Below are 18,389 nucleotides of genomic sequence, written 5' to 3'. Positions count from 1 at the left end.
ACCTTGAACACCCCCCCCCGCCACCATGGCCATCCAACCGCAAGAACTCGCCATCCCCATCATCGACCTCGAACCAATCCGCTCGGGCACTCCCGAGGAGGCTCGCGCCACGGGGAAACTGGTCTACCAGGCCTTTCGAGACGTGGGATTTGCCTATATCAAGAACCACGGGGTTCCCCAGGAACTGGTGGATCAGGCATTTGACTGGGTGAGTCTTTTTCCCTTTACTTACTGCGCGGGTTTGTTGCTGGAAAAGGAGGGTGCCGGTCAGACTTGACTGGGGCGGGCTCGCCTGGTCCACGATGTCTTTCTTCTCGTGCTGACCATACGTGACACTCGTGTGTGCATGTTTAGAGCTCCAAATTCTTCGCCCTCCCACAAGCCGACAAGGACAAGGCACCGCACCCGCCCTACGGCTGGTGGCACCGGGGCTACTCCGGGGTCGGGCGGGAAAAGGTGGTGCAGATGGTCTTCGACCAGGACTCGATCGACCAGCTGCGCAAGTGCCCGGACTTCAAGGAGTCGTTCGAGCTGGGCCGCGAGGACGACGAGCGCACGCCCAACATCTGGTTCCCCGAGGAGGTGCTGCCCGGGTTCCGGGCCTTCATGACCGGCTACTTCGACACGTGCTACGGCACGGCGCTGAGCCTCCTCCGCGCCATCGCCCTGGGCATGGACCTCCCCGAGGACTTTTTCCACGGCTACCACACCAAGCGGGACAACCAGCTGCGGCTGCTGCACTACCCGCCCGTGGAGGCGGCGCTGCTGCGCGACGGGGCCATGGAGCGCATCGCCGCGCACACGGACTTTGGGACCATGACGCTGCTGTTCCAAGACGAGGTCGGCGGGCTGGAGGTCGAGGACGTGCACGTCCGGGGCAAATTCAACCCGGCGCCCTACGTCCCGGGCACCGTCGTCGTCAACATCGGCGACTTCCTCCAGCGCTGGAGCAACGACACCCTCAAGTCGACGCTGCACCGCGTGCGCGCCCCGCCCATGGCCCGCGACGGCCTCACCCGCGCCCGCTACTCGATCCCTTACTTCGTCACCGCCGACCGCGACCGCACCATCGACTGCATCCCCGGCTGCTACGGCGACGACCGGCCCAAGAAGTACGACCCCATCAACGCCCGCGAGTACATCGAGATGCGGTTGAACGCGACCTACTGAGTTTTGGTCACATTCAAAGATTTCGTGTCTTCTCATCATCAAGACCAGAACAATCAAAACTCGGGAGACAGTATCATTCATTGCCCATCATCGTGGGAATGTGGCCGTGGATATGGATGATCTCTTCTTTCTTTCTTTCTATATATCAAAAACGTAACGGCTCAAGTCTGAATTGTGATTATGATACCCTTGTAATTAACCCAGTTTGGTTTAATTTCTTGCCTTCAAGGAGGCAGAAATGTCTCTCTGCGAATGTATTTCTTGTCCTCGGTACAGCACGTAAATTGTCGGGAGTTTCCGATCTGGTGTCGACGCTGGAGGATGGGCTAAAGAACACGGTCTAATTGCTGGGAATTTAGACACTATGCGCACCTCTACACGAGAAATGCAACGAGTACTGGTTTCAGCCACCAGTTGGTCTCCCGGTATTAACAAGGAACAATATTCGTTATAGAGGAACGATGTACCCTCAAACATTCGACTGCATGTCTCTACCACGTACGTCTCTCGAGTCTTGACTGCTCCTGACATCAGGCCGAAGCCATTCTTTCCCTATCACGTCCATGGACACACCTCCGCTGTCATCAATCGCAAAAAACACCTGCCAATACCTGAGTGGCGGAAACAATCTAGACGGAAACCGTCGCCACAGCACCTTGCTTGGAATCACCGCCGTTGAAGGCCACGTTCTTCTCATCCGTACTCTCGGAGCTGCGCTCATGCTCGTGCACTCCGTACAGGACGTCGTCTTCGACGAAGGGAGCCTCTTCGCCCAATCCGGGCGGCGGGAACAAGACGTTCAGGCCCCAGAAGACAAAGAAGCTGATCGCCAGGCCGACGATGAAGGTGAGGTTGTACAGGCGGATCCAGCCGACAAAGGACGCGTCTGTCTTGTTGTTGACGGTTCCCACGAGGCCAGCTAGAACCAAAACTGTCAGCAAATCTCTTGTTCAAGTCTTGCGAAACCAAGCACTTACGCAACAACGGCCACACGCCAGAAAAGAACCCCACTATGGCACGCCAGTTCACACCCTTGTTGAACCAGTAGATCGACGAGCTGTCTCCCGTGTACAAGTCGTTGAGCTTGAGCTTGGCGCGGCGGACGACGTGATAGTCAGCAAGCATGACGCCACTGCCACGAGAAAAGGTCAGCCAATTCTTGATCGGCATACAGAAAAATAGGAGAAAGGGCTCACGTCGCAGGCGCCATAAACACGCCAAAGCCACTTAGCACTTTGAGGAACTTGTCGGCCGTGTTCAAAAGTTGCCATGGCTGGGTGGCAATACCAATCACCGCCATGATATAACTTCCACGCACGATGTTGATGTATTTGGGCCACAGACCAGCCATGTCCATACCGGTCGACACAGAGTTCAACACAACAGAGATCTAGGATCTGTCAGAATTGTCCGCAGTACGATGGGTGAAAGCGTCCAAGGTCAAGACTTACCGCGAGTTGTGAACTGACGAGACCCAAGCTGCCAAAGAACACACCTGCTCTGGCTCGCGGGCTGGAGTGGTATTCCTCCTGGATATCGGCCAACAGGTAGATAGGGTTCCAGACGATATCTCCCAGAATGTCCTTGGAAGCGCTGGTGACGATGATGCCAATGATGGCAGTGACAGCGATAGTAATTGGAGCCGCAACCAACTGCGACAGTGTCGGCGCGAATTTCCGGTTGGCATACCTCGTCCAGTCCGATTGTCCCAGGGTTCCAGCTCCCCAGGCGCCTAAAATGGCCGTGATGCCAAACATGAACGCCCAGCCCACATTGTCGGTTGATCCCGGCTCATGAAACATTTGACCAGCTCCTCCTGCAACGTGGACGGCCCTGACATCAATCAGCAAGGTATCTCCACCCGGGTATAAGGCTCCAAAACCTACCATATGAGCATACCAAAGCAGGACCCGGCAAAGAGGACGAAGGAGATCGCAAAGGGCACCTGCAGACGCTCGGGGCGGACTAAGACGAGCGGAATGAAAGCGGCCATCCAGATGAGCAATCCGATAAAGTCGTTTGTCAAGAGGTGTGAGCCTTCACTGAAGAAATTCTTCATGTGTGCAAAGCCTGCAGAACATCTCGTCAGCGTAGACTTTAACCCACCACGGACAGACGTACCTGGAATGATAGCACCCCATAGCACTCTCGTAGCTTGACCTCCCCAGTATGCTTGCATTCCGAACCACATGCAACTGGACACCAAAGTCAGCCCATAACCATCATTGCCTTGGGTCGCGAGGAGCTTACGCAACAAAGATACGAAGCACGACCGGGAAGTAGCTTCCCTGCATGCCCCAGGAGAACCGCGACGACACGGTGAAGCCGATGTGATGGTTCTCACCCATCCAGCCACAGGCCACGGCCAAAAGACCAGTCAGGACACCTCCCAAGATCTAAGTTCCTTGTGAGTATGTTCCTTCTTCAAATCCTCCAGACAATGGCATACCACGACGCCGATTGCTTGTTGTGGGCTGAGCCCAAAGGCCAGTAGCGTGCTTCCTGTCGACCATGCCGAAATGCAGGATCCTGAGACAGTCCAATATCCTGGGATGCATCAGTAAAAGCATCTTTCGATCTCCATCTGTGTACACTGACCACAATATCCCCAGATACCCCAGGTCCGTCTCTCTGGCGGCATGGGGATAAGATCCCGGTTACACCACCTGGTGTTGTCGTAGTACGAGTCCTCATCTTTCGGCCTAGAAACGTCGATCGTCAGTAAGTCGACACCCAGCGGTATTTTGCAGTTTGTTAGGACCAATGCTCACACTTGCAGCCGCTCTTTGAGCTGTTCCCACTTAAGCCCCATACTGCGCTTTGGTTAAGAACTCCTGTGGCCGGGCCGCACGTGTCCGCAACAGCGGAATCTGTTACGAAAAAGAATGAAACGTGTAGTCGCGGGAGGAGATGGATGGGGCAAACTTCGATCTGGGTGGGAGAGGGAGTCGGAGACAGTGCTTATACATATTGGTTGGTCAAGTGGCACAGGCACATTATGCTGGTCGCCCTGCTGCCCCAGAGTTGGCCGATAAAGTGGAGAGCAGAGTTGGCCGATCTCTGCCAACGCTGTATCTTTTCCCTGTATGGTCTGGTCTGGATTCGGCGAACTGGATACAAGTCGATCTGGGCCCTTCTCCGCATGCACGTTGCCTCCTGCGGTGCCACAAGGCTTCCCAGTTGTCCGTCCAGAGGTTAACTTGTGGACCAGGCGTTGATAACGAGTCTTATGGCCATGGCTGGGTTGGTACAAAAGCTCAACTCGATAATGCGGTCCCGGCATCATGTCTCTGAGCCGCCTTGTTCGTTTGTTATCTCTGCATTCATCCCGGAGGTCCGGATAAGCAACCATGGCGACTATCAATCACACGTCGCAGAAGTTCACCTTGAACACTGGAGCAGAAATTCCCGCTGTAGGTCTTGGAACCTGGAAGTCACCACCAGACCAAGTCCGCAAGGCTGTCTGCCACGCACTCCAGACGGGTTATCGCCACATCGACACAGCTCTCAATTACCAGAATGAGGTCGAGGTTGGCCAGGGTATCCGAGACTCAGGAGTTCCGCGTGAGGAGATCTGGGTCACTACGAAGCTGGACAATCCATGGCACCACAGAGTTCGGGCAGGATTCGACAAGTCATTGGCAGACCTAGGACTGGATTATATCGACCTGTATTTGGTGCATTTCCCTTGTTCCACTGACCCAGAGGATCCCTCGAAGCATCTGTCGGATTGGGACTTTGTAAAGACCTGGTAGGTTGCTGCAGTTGACGGGAGTGAGACCAATAGCCGCTGATTTGGCCGCAAAGGCAGGAAATGCAAAAACTGCTGGATACCGGAAAAGTCAAGAACATTGGCGTGTCCAACTTCCAGATCCGACACCTGGATAGGCTCCTCAGTGATCCATCTTGCAAGGTGGTTCCTGCGGTGAATCAAATCGAACTGCACCCTGGCAATCCATCGTGAGTTTTTACATCTCGTCTTGAACAGTGCTTGAAGCCATGCTGACCCACGAGCAGTCCTAAACTATTAGACTATTGCACATCGAAGGGGATACACTGCACGGCCTATTCCTGCCTCGGAGGTGCAACAGACAATCCCCTCTTCAAGGAGCCTGTATTATCTGAGATAGCCCAGAAACTTGGCAAGACTCCTGCCCAGGTTTTGTCAGTGTCCATCACTTGTTATCAAGACAGGGTATTATGCTGACCTGGAACAGATTGTTATGGAGCCTCCAGAGAGGAACCAGCATCATCCCGAAGAGCGTGACACTTTCAAGGATAGAGAGCAACTTCCAGCTCGATGGCTGGGAGCTGAGTAAAGAGGACATGGACGCTCTCAGTGGTATCAAGACCCGCTTCAAGGTCGTCAACGATTCTTGGATGCCAATCAAGGTGTTTTTCGGAGACGACGAATGATAGCCGTGAAGCTCTCGGCTGATCCAGACGTGTCGCTGAGAGGCTGTTGAGGCCGAGTGACACATGATGGTGTTACGGTACGTCGTGAGCGGGAACAAGGAACGGAAGTCGCCGACAAAGGGGGTGAGCAACTTCAGTCAACGAACCCTTGTTGCGAAGACTGCTTGACCGGGTACAGGAACAGCAACCTTGACCCTAAGGAGGCGTCTCCACCATCGTCACCTCCGAGAAAGAATCCCTTGTCACGCCTCGCCTCATAATCTGCGCCGCCTGGGTGAAGAAAGAGTCAATTCTGAGCGCTACAGGCCTGATGAGATTCACGGATTCCTCGTCGACGAGTTCACCTATCCTCTGAAGGGATTCATGGAATTGTTCCAGCAGCCGAAATGTGCCGGAAACTTGCTCTGGACTGGTGGATAGAAGGAATAGATGTATCAAGAAATTGCCAATGAGGATCAACTGCGATCGACCATCTGTTGTTCTATCAGTTGATATTTTTACTGGGTGATCACACGAAGTAATGGACGACTTACGTCGGCCCCAGAATGCTCGCAGAACCTCGAGTGTTATCTCGTTCATGAAAGCTATGAATGCGCGAAGTTGCTCTATGGCTGCGCCAAAAAACCGTCTTAGGGATGACAGCGGGTTGTTTTTGGCGGCCATCGAGGCTGGTGTCATCAGAGCTCGGAAGAGGAGGACTTGAGTTGCAAAGTAGGCAAGATGGAGTGGTGCTAATCATCAATCAGCCAGGACACCAGATCTGCATCTCACTGACCATACCATTGTTACGGAACTCGGATGTGGCTGTGTTGTAGTTCATGGTGACACACACTGGCATCAGCGAATGCCAGGACTCAAGTTCTCTCTGAATCTTCAAGAGTCGGGTTTCTTGACTCGCAAGGTCCGTCATCGCGACTCGGTATGCGTGATCGGAACTGTAAGGATGGTCAGTCTGATCGACGCTCGTCCTAACAGAGGGAAGACGCTTACAACGCAGCGTCCAGAAGAGTGTGGAGTATTTGGGTAAGCTTCACAAGCTCGAGGAACCGTGCGGCTGTTGAAATATCAAACCTTTCACTTGCGACGTCAACCATATCTTTAAGATCATCGGGAATATCCTCATCGAATCTCAAGTCATCCATGTCCAAATTTGAAGTGGTGTATGATGTGGAGTGAATCAGAGAGGGATTTCCATGGCTCACTGATGCCCACATATCCGTTACGAACGTGGCCCACCACAACTTCTTCCTCAGACTCTTCTCCCACTGAGGGATTTTCCAATGGGTCGGGTCGCGGTGAAGACCTATCATCTGGGCACACGCCACGGCTTGTGCTGATAGAGTCCAGGTCCGTGGAGTCTCAAACGTGCCATTACCGGCCGCCTTCTCGTGAATCATCAAGAGGCAGGCTTGTAACTTCCAGAGGTTTGGTGCGTCGAGCTCCCTCTCCAGCGAAGCTTGGGCGGCGTGGAACAATTCGTATTGTTCAAACGGGCGATGGAGTGTCCTCAGTATGGGGTCTTGTTTCCAGTAGACCGCACCCATTCCATAGACAACTCCTCGGAGGGATGCCGGAATGCTCAGCCTGTCCTCCTTGTAGGCTCGAAGGAAACGGACTTTGGATACGACACAGTAGACAGGGTGGACATGTTTGAAATAGAGACGGACAAGACTGGGTCCATACGTTCCCACCTTGAATTCGATTTCTCGTGAGGATTCCTCCTTGATTCTATTGTCGTATGGCATAAACCAGTCCCTCAGTATGGAGAAGTGAAGGGGTGGTGTTCCAGTGGCAGGATTGCCGGCGTAGACTTGAATGATGTCGCCGTCAACGCGATTCGTCTCGTTGATGATGACGGATCGAAAGGATGCAAGGAGATGAGTATCCTGCTCCGCTGCCAGTCCCATGCAATGTGCTGTTAGGTTCTTCCCATCCTCCAAAGTGTGGACTTTGGGTTCTAGACCAAGGACCCCATTGCTACTGGGTGGTCTCGGGTGAGTGGTCGACAGGGGACTTCGCGTGTCCACATCACCGACGTGAGAGTCTGGCGAAGGGAGAAGATGTTGGCCCTCCGTATTCCCCGGGCTGATTTGCATCTCTAGCATCCCATTTCCACAAGCATGTGATTCGGCCAGCGACTCTAATGACTCTCCCCGCTCGTCGTCTGGATCGGGTTCTTGACTGCCAGAATGGCGCCGTGTCCGGGGTTGCGAAGTGGATTGGCATTCTAGTCCTCTTCCTCTACAGAAGAGACCTTCTCCAATGAGTGAGTCTGTGAAGCGAGGCTTATCCATACAGTAGGTCACTCACATGGTGGCCGGTCTTCGATGACGCAGGCGCTCTTTCGTCTCCGGCAGGCATCACATGGGCGATTCTTACGACTTCGCCATTGTCTTGCTAGGCCAAACTCGCTCCGTATCCTGAAACGCCGTCTGCGGGAGGAATCATGCTCGGTGGCAGCTTCTTGCATGGTAGGTTCGGTATCAGAACTGGAATTTGTGGCTGTGTCCTGCTAACACCGAGCCGGGGACATTTCAAAGATGAATGCGATAAGATGATATCGCATTTTGACGAAAGCCATTGACATTTGAACCAGCAAGTCCCCCACGTGACCACAAATGGGGACAGGCTGCGCTAGACTGTTTTGGGTGCAACACAGGGCGGCATCAAGTTGTCCCGGATAGGAATTTCAGCCAAGGCGCTAGCTGTCAAGATGTAAGAGCAGCATCACCACCGTTGCTCAGGGTTGATCCAGGCTGGCAAGGCTGGCTCACCATCCTCCACATCCATGTTCCGACCAAGTATGATCTCTGGGTAATTGTTCAAGGAGAACATCTCAGCCACTCAAGAAGAGGGGTCTTAAGTCTTCTTCGGCTCCCCACAAAGCGTCGGTCTCCGACACCCTCGGACATGAGCGCTTGAAAGGTCATGTCCGAAGAGCTATGGAGACCTGGGGAGCTCCATGCATGAGAAACATGTGTAGAAATATCTTGTCCCTGCAGCTACATCGCAGAAAGTCATCGAAATCTGCATTGCAGTCTCCAGTTGTCGACAGCCCTCACTGTTGATCACCCCGAAACCCCAACAAGATGGCCATCTTACCAGCGCGGAAGGCGGTTGCGGTCTCTGTCAAGGCTGGACAGGAATTGAAGGTAGTCAACACGTATGGCAAGCAAGTGGTAGACTTCTGGGCTTTCAACCCCAACGACCCAAATGACTTCCTGTCGATGGTTCATACCAGAACCATCTTGCTCAAGGTGGCTCTTTCAAAGGGCGACAACTTGTACAGCACTCGAAGGAAGCCCATGCTCGTTTTGACCGAGGACACGACCAAGGGCGTTCACGACATCATCTGGTCAGCCTGCGACGCCGAGAGGTATCGCATGCAAGGCTTCGACGGGTATCATGATAACTGCACCGACAACATGCACAAAGCCTTGAAGGACAATTTTCCAGGCTTCCACATCGCAGATGACTGGGTGCCTGATCCATTGAATCTGTTCATGAACGTCGCCATTGACCACCGTGGAGGATTGGATATCAAGACTCCAACCTCGGAGCGCGGCCAGTTCGTTACTTTGCAGGCTCAGACGGACCTCATCATCGTCATGAGCGCTTGCCCTCAAGACCTGGCACCAGTCAACGGGGGCATGCCAACAGACTGCGAATATTTCGTCTCAGACGCGGGGAGCCTGGCTCAAATCCCACTAACAGTGGCACCACCACGTCGCCGCCGCGTCAAGGTCGCGTTGTCATTTGACTTCGATGCCGTGTCACATTGGCTCGGAACTGGGTGCCACAAGGATAACAACATGGCCGATTACTCATCCGGTATCTTCGCCGGTCAGGTCGGTGCCATCCGCCTCCTGGACATGCTCAAAAGATGCGGCATTGCGGACAAGGTGACGTGGTTCATCCCAGGCCACACGGTCGAAACGTTTCCCCACGCTGTCAAACAGGTTGTCGAGTCAGGGGCGGAGATCGGCCTCCACGGCTACTCACACGAAGGGATATACCAGATGACCGAGGAGCAAGAGCGAGACGTCCTCCTCAAATGCATAGAAGTGGCGACGAAGCTGTGCGGCAAGAAGCCCCGAGGGTATCGGGCCCCGATGTACACGATCAGGGAGACGACGGTCAAATTGCTGCGACAGCACGAGTTTCTTTACGACACGTCGCTCATGCACCACGACTCGCAGCCATATGTATGTTCTGCTAAGCCTCCCCCTCTCTACTAGTCATTCTTTGCATTTCCCAGACGATTTTTCTGATTGTGGTTCCTGCAGTTCACGCCGAGCGACCCGCCTATCAAGGCCATCGACTTCTCCCAACCAGCCTCGTCGTGGCTGCACCCGACGGAGATCTCGCCGCAGACGTACCCTGTGGGGCAACACCCGCTGGTCGAAATCCCCTGCGGCTGGTACAACGAGGACATGATGCCGCTGCAGTACCTGCCGCACCTGGCCAACAGCATGGGCTACGTGTCGACGCGGGTCGTGGAGCAGATGTGGAAAGACAAGTTCCTGTGGCTGTGGGACCACTCCAACGAGGGCACCGAGGACACCGACTTTGTCTTCCCGATCCTCATGCACCCGGACACGTCGGGGCTCGCGCACATCATTGGCATGTCGGAGCGCTTCATCACGTGGTTGAAGGGGTTCGGCGACAGCGTGACCTTCTCGAAGCACGAGGACATTGCCCGTGGGTGGTTGGCCGAGCAGAAGCAGAGACAGGGGCTGGCTTGATCTTTACAGACCAGGTCAGACCAGGTCAGGACAGGGAGTGTTTTTTTTCCCCTTCTATCCCTCTTTTTGGGAGACTGGCATTGATTGAATAAAAACAAGAGTACAGCGCGCCTGCGGCAATCGAAGCAGGCCGTTTTCAAATCCCACTCGTGCCAAACAGATCAGATGTCCAAAAGTGAAACTAGTGGTGCTTACACAGACACTTGGTGCACCGGAGAATACATTCGCGCGTATCGATCGAACACGTAAATTCCGCCATGCAGTTCCTGCACTGCCTCGTCCTGTTCAGCATCCTTAGAGAATCTTTTAGCTTTGCAATTTCCGTGTCCTGTTCACCTCGGCGCCTCTCCCAGTCCTGCAGGAGATACTTGTTCGACTGGTCTTGGAGGGAAAGGGCATGGATTTTCCGCGCGCACTTGTCCAGGACCGTCAGTGAGAAGTCCGTCAGCACGCTGAGGCGCCGGAATTGCTCCATACCGAGGAGTGAGGAGATGTTGGGTGCGATCGCCGTGGCGAAGATGCGTAGGACTTCCTGGTCTCCTGTCGAGTGGGTGGCCGCTTCGATTGCGCCGGGCAGAGTCTCAACCCAAGAGTTCTCCGCCGGGTCGTCTTGGAGAAGTTGCTCAATCTTGCTGTTCGCGAGGGAAACGAGTGCTTCAATGCCGTAATAGTCGCCGATGGAATTGACGTGGATATGTTCAAGAAGCGGATCTCTTGCGCTCACCTCGGGCTGCGGTGCCGAAGGGGAGCCTGTGCGATTGATTTCGTTCTCGTCAGGTTGAGATTGCCCATCCGACAATGAACCTGTTTTCAACCATTTGGTCAGTTGTGCAAGGGATGTACGTGATGTAACACACGGAGCAGTTCTTCTTACCTCCATCCACCACATCACCGACCACCTCGGAAGTAGCTTCTTCGGAAGCGTCGCGTCGGACCTCTTCAATATCGTAGTCGCCAGTATACATGAATTGGACCAGCTGCTTCACGACTTTGGGATCGAAGTTGTCCATTTTAATGACACTGGTGTGGGATTCCTGCCATGCCGCGTCAACACACCAGGCTCCTCCCGAGTATATTACCACAGAGAGCCGTACCTCAAATGCTCCTTGGATGGCAGCTTTGATCACCGGTGACTGCGTACACACGATCGCTTTGTGGACCTTGAACTCGTCGCCTTTGCAGAGGAACTTTAGATCGCTGAACTCGCCCGACTCCAGCAACCGTGCCAGGATTGAGCTTGGGTTCTTGCCAGACATTGCTCGCTGGTGTGAGATGGCATGCATACATGCAGTACCAAAGACTGATTTGATTCTGGCCTCACGGGCAGAAAAGGGTCAAGTGAATGAATCGTCTCGATGGTGGCAGAATGTCACAGTTTCATCTGATGACACTAAGCCTAAATGGGTTAGTGCATTATGGTCTTGTCGACGAGGCTGTGTGCAGGACTCGTCGTCAAAGGGCTGCTGCCTGCTACTCCTCGTACATGATTTGAGTCGCTTCGTCAAGCGAGCTGGCTGTTGAAAAGATCAGATTACACAAGATACAAAACTATCGCTGGAGAAACAAAGAAAAAGCCAATTGCGGCATGCGTACCCTATGCATCTGCCCGCTTCCCTCCACGCCTCACCGCTACCCTCCCCCCAGCGAGCCTCTTCCCTTCCCTTAAACCTTTCCGACGACAGGAAAGTCAATCTCATCACCAGTCAAGCCTCGCTCCCACACAAAGAGAGCCTTCTTGTCTTCCCATTTGCCTTCCTTGTCCTTTTGAGCCCAGCGTACAATCAAGGTCTTCTGAACACCAGGGTTAGGATCGCAGCCGAGGACTTTGTTGTCTGCTCTGAGTGGAGTGGCCTTTGAATTGTAGAAGCGGTCAAGAGCCATCTTGTATGCCTTGTGGCTGTCCGGGAGACGCATTGTGCCGTAATTGATGTTCTTCACCCAGATGTTGCCTCTCACTTCACCATTGCCAGAATAGTTCTTCATGGCTCCCTTCTCTTTCTCAAGCTCGCCAGCCTTCTCTTGCAGCATCTTATCAGTCTCGCGCTCCTTCTTCTGGGCTTCTGCGACGTTGTTCTTGAGATCCACAATCTCTTTGTCAAGTTTGTTCTTTTGGTCGGCAGCCTGGTGCTTCGTGTCTTCGAGCTCTCTGATCTTGTTGTCCCTCTCGCCTTCAGCCTTTGTACAGGCCTTCTCGAGTGTGTCGATCTTGGCTTTGAGCGTGGTGCTCTCATCTCCGCTCTGCACCAACTTGCCTTCCAGCTCTTTGATCTTGGCCTGAAGCTGCCTCTCCATCTCATCTTTTTGTTGCTTCAGTGTCTTGTTGAGCTCTTCGGACACCGATAGCTTTTCAGCCATCTCATTCCGCTCCCGGAGTGCCTTGATCTCGTCTGCCTTGGCGTGCTCGAGCTGGTCAGCCATCAAGGCCTCTTTCACCTTGGCAGCTTTGAGCTCGGCTTCAATGATCTTGAGTTTCTCATCAAGGATAGCGCGCTCTTTGTCGGCCTTCTGGTACTCATCTTCCATGTCCTCATACTTCTTTGTCATCCTTGCACACTCTTGGGTGGCTTCAAGAAGTTCTTCAAATGCCTTGGATTCCTTGGCAATTGCTTCGTTCCGTCGAGCCTCGGACTCCTTCAACTGAATGTAGAGCTGTTCTCGCTCGATGACAAGGACGTCCTTGTCATGGCGTAGGTCTTCCATTTTCTTCAGGGTGCTTTGGACGTCATTCTGGGCATGCTGCTTAGCCTCGACAGCCTTCTCGAACTCGATCTTGAAGTGATGAGCCCGGCCGTCTGCCTCCTTGAGTTGCTCAACAAGCTCGTCCCGAAAATGCTCAAGGCTGGATTGGCTATGCACGGCATAGTCGCGCTCCTTGATGACAATTTCGAATCGATATTGTAGCGTTTCCAAGTTCAGCTGGTAGTCCTTGAGCAAGGTTTGGTCCCGGACCAGCTCGGTCTTTGCACTCTGATAGTCGAAGATGGCACTGTCCCGCGCTCGAATAGCACCATTCCTGTCCTCGATCGCCTCGTCCATACGTTGGACCGCCAGGTCACGCTCATGGATAGCCTCCTTGCGCTCTGCAATGGCCTTATCTCTTGCCTCTTTCGCCTTGATGAGTTCTTCCTTGATCGACCTGAGTTCCGTTTCCAGAGAGCCACACTTGTGCTCGATGCTGATGAATTTCTGTTTGATCACTTCAAGCTTGGAGGAAACTTCCTTGAACTGCATGCGTGTGATTGCGAGCTCCGTGGCCAAGGTCTCCTTTTCTGTGAAGAGGACAGACATGGAAGCTTTCAGGATCTCGAGCTCTTTGACGGCGGCGTTGTACTCCTCAAGGCGGATCCGAGAGGTGGCTTCGGCCTCAACCAGTCTGGAAGTGATGTCCACCAACGTTGCCTCCATGGACACAATCTGTTTGTGGAGAACGCTCGTCTCTTCCTTGAGTTCCATACATTCGTGCTCCTTCTCGAGGAGGTGACCACTCAAAGCTTCGAGCTCGATCTCGGCACGATCTCGTGCTTTTGACATCTCGTAGAGTCTGGTCCTCAACGTGACGCACTCTTGAGTGGAGATCTCAAACCGGGCGGTGACATCCTTGTATCTCTGGCACAAACTGTCGTACTGCTCTTTGTGGAGGAGCTTCTCATGGGTTGCTTTGTCGAGACTTTCGACTATCTCCCGGATTCTGAAGAGCATATCGTCGCTGGTCTTCTGTACCGATCTGAGATGCACTTGGATATCCGAACGGAAGGAGACAGCCTCCCTATGATAAGTTGAGCGGACGGGGGCATGGGCGCAGATCAAGGTGTTGACAGCATCATCGGACGCCTCTGACTTGCTTTCTTCGGGAACGGACTTGATGGAAACTTGCGGAATCAGTTCAAACTTGGGCCGACTTGCAAGTAAAGGATCCTCCACCACAGACTTGACCTCAACTTTGGGCAGCTTGTCAAAGCTGGAACCTTCGGCAGTGGTAGGAAGAGCATTGGGTACGATGATGGAGGCCATATTGTCCAGGACGGAGCAATGTATTGTGACGTAGGACTGAAAAAAGAAACACCAAGAGAGGGCAGAAAAGCGTCGGTAGTGTTACAGAGTGTTTGTCAATATGTTAATTCTTGAGAACAGATGCTGTCGAGGAGAGGAACGAGGGTTACTTATACCAACCATTTGCTCAGAGTTCCCTATTTCCTTGGAAGGCTCTGAGAGCTCAAACCTTTGGGTGGTTCCAGACTGAGCTCGCCCACCTCTTTTGCGGTATTCGTGTCCTCTGCGTCAGCTCCAAGCCAGACATTGCCAGAGACATATCCACCATTTCAATCGAGACGCACGAGGGTAATTGCGTTTCCTGTAACGGGAGCAAATCAGATAAAGTGCATGCGCACATTGATACTCCAAGGCTGGCTGAGGACGGGTCTGGAGCTTCAGTTCGCGGCCTGAGGCTGAAGGCTGGACTGTCGCATGGTAGGCCTCAGCCAGCCACCATCACGTGGCTGAGACCCTGAAGCACCTTTTCTGTACTCAAGCCGAACGGAGAAACTTAGTGGAGTCAGTTGTTGCGAAAAAGGGGGATCGACTCTAATAATGGCTGGCAGATCCTTGACGAAGTCAGTCTTCTGTCAAGCACCCGGCACCCTGTACAGCACGACTCTCAGCTGTATCAAGGCAGGAGGACCAGCACCTGAGCACCAAGGGTCCTGGACTATCATCTGAGTCGTTTTTCGCTGCTTTGGTCACTTCATTGATCTTTCGGTCATGACTAGCAGTCTTAGTTGAACGAGTGGATGGACAGCTGATGCACCTGCACCTCGCTTGGAGCATTTTGGCTTGAATCTGGGCTTTAGCCAGGAGGTCTGCCAATAGATGCTCCAGCGACCACTTCAGCCACGTGTTGCCGACCGGGTAGACTAGAAGCTGATGGGGATGAGCCGGACATAATGCATGTAAGCTGTTGTCTTTCAGGGCTTCCTCGATGCTAATCAATGAGAAATGAATTGAAGCGATGAATGTTGAAAATGATAGAAGCCCAGATTTGCACTTGCTACTGGTACATTGCGGGCCGCTCCTTCCGAGCCTAACGGCAGCCATGCACGCCATGCCGCTTTATACTTTGGCTTCCCGTGATCGCCAAGACCAGAATGACGTTTTGCTCCAACCAGCGCTTGGCGTCGTCTTTCGAATGCATCGTCTTGTCATTTGAAACGGACACGCTCGCTCACCATCTTATCACCTCGAATTACCACCAACTCACTCACCAGAGACTTAGGAGATTAGTGCATATCAATCAAGCCACAGTCCTGCTTGTTAAAGACACCATGGCCCTGCCTATGCCCGAACCAACTAACCCGCCACTCCCGCTTCTCGATTACAAAGTCATCTCCTTTGACGTGTACGGCACTCTGATCGAGTATAAAGCGCACATTCTAGACTCGTTTCAGCCCCTCCTCTCTCGTCTCCCGGCATCGTCACCCTTTCTCGATCCTACGCCTCTCACGACAACCGTCCCTGACTCCGCCTCCGTTGGCTCCATCGAGTTTCTGAAGCTGTTTCAGCGCCAGGAAGACGCCATCAAGCTGGAGAAGCCCGTCAAACGGTTCGATAGGATCTTAGCCGAGATATGGAGACGCATTGCCAAAGAACTGGGCGTGGAAAGTAGTGAAGATGAAGCAAAGCAATTTGGAAGCGTGGCTGTCATTTCTGGGTGGCCCACGTTCCCAGGGACCCTCGACGCTCTGAAGAGATTAAGTAGGCACTATAGGCTCGTGGCTCTCTCGAACATTGATACATTTGCCTGGCACACTACTTCAATCTCGGCGGCAAGTCGTCTCCAAGAGGTCGGTTGGTGGAAACTCTTTACTGCAGAGAACTTTGGCGACGATCCCTCCCGCGCGGATGACGCAAAACTGGAAACCCTGATCCAGTTTTGCACTAGCTATGGTGTCAAGAAAGAGGAAATTCTTCATGTTGCGCAGAGTCTCGGCCACGATCAAGCTCCTGCAAAGCGACTAGGCCTAAGTTCGGTGTGGCTGATTGGAGATGGGCCAAAATGGGGAAAGGAGGCAGAAAGCAAGATGGCACTCGAAAAGAAGCTGGTGGGATATGCGTGGAGGTTCCAGAATCTCAAAGAGTTTGCGGATGAGGTGGACAGGGAGGCGGCGAAGTAGTGTCGGTTGACTTGGAAGCCTCGTCTACAAATTAAACGATTCCGAAGGAGCAAGGTCTGTGCTTTCAGCATTTATGCCTTGCTCACGGAAGAAACACAGTTGTGCTCATCGCCTAGAGGCACCATCATATGGGGACGACTTTTTAGTCTCTCGAATTGTCGTGTTGTCACCAGAATACGTATCAATCATTCATGGACAGGTTGAACAATCTCTTTTCATTGCTATCGGTCGTGAAAGGCGGTACTGAGGCCAGGTGACTTGACGACCCGCTCTACTAAAGTTACAGGGCTTTCTGAAGGCGAACTCCTTGCTATTGGCATGTCTGTCAGCGGGCGCGAAGTGAATTGTAAAACGCGCACGACCGTCGATTGTGCTCGGGAATATGGGTCTATCGGTGGAGGGTTGTGGCTTGCGGAGGCGTCGGGTCTCTCTTTGGCGCGTCGACTGCCATATCAGAACAAGCCACCTCTTTAACGATTGGACAGCATTCTACTCCCAAGAATGAACTCAAAGTGCCGACATTACGAGATTCACCGATATTGAGAGCCTCATTAACAATACAGAAGAACTGATTACTCACCGATAAAATGATATTTAGGCCACCAAAATCCTTTCTCAAGGAGCACAAGAAATATCAGGTCACCAAGTCCCAAAGCACTCACAGGAACATCCCCAGAGAGTCGTCTAACTTTACCATGGCAAGCCAAACCGCTGTCGTCCTCATCGATCCTTACAATGACTTCCTCCATCCCGAAGGGAAACTGAACCCACGCCTGGCAGAGAGCATCGCCGCCACCGGAACTATTGAGCATTTGAAAGAGGTTGTCGCCACGGCGCGCAAGAACAAAATCCCCATCTACTATTGCCTACATTGCCAGACGGATAAATACTCGTTTCAAGGGTGGCAGATGATGAATTGGTCACTGACAGGCCTCAAAGAAAACTTGGTCTTTGAGAAGGGCTCGTGGGGTGCAGAGGTCTATGAAGGGTTGGGGCCGAATCCTGAGAACGGGGACGTCGTCGTCTCACAGCATCTCAATTCCAGGTTTGAGACCGTCACCCTCGGTGTTTTCCTGCTTTCACTCAACTGAAGCTACAGCTCTTTCCAAAATACGGACCTCGACTATCAACTCCGACAGCGAGGGATTCGCAACTTGGTCCTGGCGGGTCTTGTCACAAACACATGTGTCGAGGCCACGGCACGATACGGATATGAGCTGTAAGTTGTCCCTAGAGTAACTAGAATACAATAACGCACAATGCTGACCGAGTCAAAGTGGGTACAACTTGACCATGCTGTAAGATTGAACTTGCCTACTCTCGCATCGTTGAGAAATCTCGCGGCTAAGCGTCGAAACAGCTCGGACGGGACAGCTGGGTTCAGCACAGAGCAGAAAGACGTGGCCACCAAATTGATCTGGCCGTTGTTTGCCAATAGGATCTTGACTGTCGGCGAATGGGCGAAGAGCCTGGAGTGACAAATAGCTACTTGCTACTGAGATGACATCCCTGTGTGCAGAGTTCCGGATGGAGGAAGGGAAGGGCAGCTGGGTCCACGAGGAAGAAACAGAAAGATCAATAGACAATATCAAGGTGGCAACAGACAAGAACAACTGATGACAAGACTTGGTCCATATCAACACAATCCATATATACTGGATTGGTAGCCTCGCAAAGTGTCATTGGTTCTTGCCGGGCGCGCTGACTTCCCAATTGGTCCTAGCGTTGGGACAGCGGAGACTTGGACGGACTTAACCTCCGCCACCTCACGCTTCATCAATAACTGTGGAGGTCTGGTTCTGCCTTTGCCGCTTCTCCATCAAACCATTCGTCCCTCATGATTACTCAACAGTGGTACTCTACACCCTACACCTGTCGATAATGAAAAAAG

General features: G+C 53.0%; 9 protein-coding genes across 9 annotated transcripts; 5 read left to right on the top strand and 4 right to left on the bottom strand.

Annotated features, from left to right (window-relative positions):
* Nucleotides 1-25: 25 nt before the first annotated feature.
* Nucleotides 26-1,170, top strand: AYO20_09274 (hypothetical protein; the record flags this gene model as incomplete). The annotated part of the gene is made up of 2 exons (XM_022647545.1): nucleotides 26-208; nucleotides 355-1,170. The coding sequence occupies 2 exons, from the start codon at nucleotides 26-28 to the stop codon at nucleotides 1,168-1,170; spliced, it is 999 nt and encodes a 332-aa protein (XP_022496534.1).
* A 629-nt stretch (nucleotides 1,171-1,799) lies between these two features.
* Nucleotides 1,800-3,982, bottom strand: AYO20_09273 (hypothetical protein; the record flags this gene model as incomplete). The annotated part of the gene is made up of 10 exons (XM_022647544.1): nucleotides 1,800-2,089; nucleotides 2,148-2,302; nucleotides 2,367-2,560; nucleotides 2,622-3,003; nucleotides 3,057-3,240; nucleotides 3,292-3,365; nucleotides 3,421-3,566; nucleotides 3,620-3,717; nucleotides 3,769-3,872; nucleotides 3,942-3,982. The coding sequence occupies 10 exons, from the start codon at nucleotides 3,980-3,982 to the stop codon at nucleotides 1,800-1,802; spliced, it is 1,668 nt and encodes a 555-aa protein (XP_022496533.1).
* Nucleotides 3,983-4,520: 538 nt separating this feature from the next.
* On the top strand, nucleotides 4,521-5,586 carry AYO20_09272 (hypothetical protein; the record flags this gene model as incomplete). The annotated part of the gene is made up of 4 exons (XM_022647543.1): nucleotides 4,521-4,921; nucleotides 4,978-5,130; nucleotides 5,188-5,334; nucleotides 5,388-5,586. 4 exons carry the CDS (start codon nucleotides 4,521-4,523, stop codon nucleotides 5,584-5,586), a joined length of 900 nt encoding a protein of 299 aa, XP_022496532.1.
* A 195-nt stretch (nucleotides 5,587-5,781) lies between these two features.
* AYO20_09271 (hypothetical protein) lies at nucleotides 5,782-7,682 on the bottom strand (the record flags this gene model as incomplete). Its single annotated transcript, XM_022647542.1, has 4 exons — nucleotides 5,782-6,059; nucleotides 6,120-6,317; nucleotides 6,367-6,521; nucleotides 6,577-7,682. 4 exons carry the CDS (start codon nucleotides 7,680-7,682, stop codon nucleotides 5,782-5,784), a joined length of 1,737 nt encoding a protein of 578 aa, XP_022496531.1.
* A 993-nt stretch (nucleotides 7,683-8,675) lies between these two features.
* Nucleotides 8,676-10,331, top strand: AYO20_09270 (hypothetical protein; the record flags this gene model as incomplete). The annotated part of the gene is made up of 2 exons (XM_022647541.1): nucleotides 8,676-9,791; nucleotides 9,873-10,331. The coding sequence occupies 2 exons, from the start codon at nucleotides 8,676-8,678 to the stop codon at nucleotides 10,329-10,331; spliced, it is 1,575 nt and encodes a 524-aa protein (XP_022496530.1).
* A 181-nt stretch (nucleotides 10,332-10,512) lies between these two features.
* AYO20_09269 (hypothetical protein) lies at nucleotides 10,513-11,587 on the bottom strand (the record flags this gene model as incomplete). The annotated part of the gene is made up of 3 exons (XM_022647540.1): nucleotides 10,513-11,135; nucleotides 11,206-11,365; nucleotides 11,426-11,587. The coding sequence occupies 3 exons, from the start codon at nucleotides 11,585-11,587 to the stop codon at nucleotides 10,513-10,515; spliced, it is 945 nt and encodes a 314-aa protein (XP_022496529.1).
* A 406-nt stretch (nucleotides 11,588-11,993) lies between these two features.
* AYO20_09268 (hypothetical protein) lies at nucleotides 11,994-14,342 on the bottom strand (the record flags this gene model as incomplete). The annotated part of the gene is made up of 1 exon (XM_022647539.1): nucleotides 11,994-14,342. The coding sequence occupies one exon, from the start codon at nucleotides 14,340-14,342 to the stop codon at nucleotides 11,994-11,996; it is 2,349 nt and encodes a 782-aa protein (XP_022496528.1).
* Nucleotides 14,343-15,649: 1,307 nt separating this feature from the next.
* AYO20_09267 (hypothetical protein) lies at nucleotides 15,650-16,498 on the top strand (the record flags this gene model as incomplete). The annotated part of the gene is made up of 1 exon (XM_022647538.1): nucleotides 15,650-16,498. One exon carries the CDS (start codon nucleotides 15,650-15,652, stop codon nucleotides 16,496-16,498), a length of 849 nt encoding a protein of 282 aa, XP_022496527.1.
* A 695-nt stretch (nucleotides 16,499-17,193) lies between these two features.
* On the top strand, nucleotides 17,194-17,976 carry AYO20_09266 (hypothetical protein; the record flags this gene model as incomplete). Its single annotated transcript, XM_022647537.1, has 3 exons — nucleotides 17,194-17,543; nucleotides 17,598-17,717; nucleotides 17,802-17,976. The coding sequence occupies 3 exons, from the start codon at nucleotides 17,194-17,196 to the stop codon at nucleotides 17,974-17,976; spliced, it is 645 nt and encodes a 214-aa protein (XP_022496526.1).
* Nucleotides 17,977-18,389: the final 413 nt, after the last annotated feature.

The sequence above is a fragment of the Fonsecaea nubica genome, assembly GCF_001646965.1.
Source record: "Fonsecaea nubica strain CBS 269.64 chromosome Unknown Scaff83, whole genome shotgun sequence".
Classification (NCBI taxonomy): domain Eukaryota; kingdom Fungi; phylum Ascomycota; class Eurotiomycetes; order Chaetothyriales; family Herpotrichiellaceae; genus Fonsecaea; species Fonsecaea nubica.
This window is presented reverse-complemented; position numbering and strand designations above follow the sequence as displayed.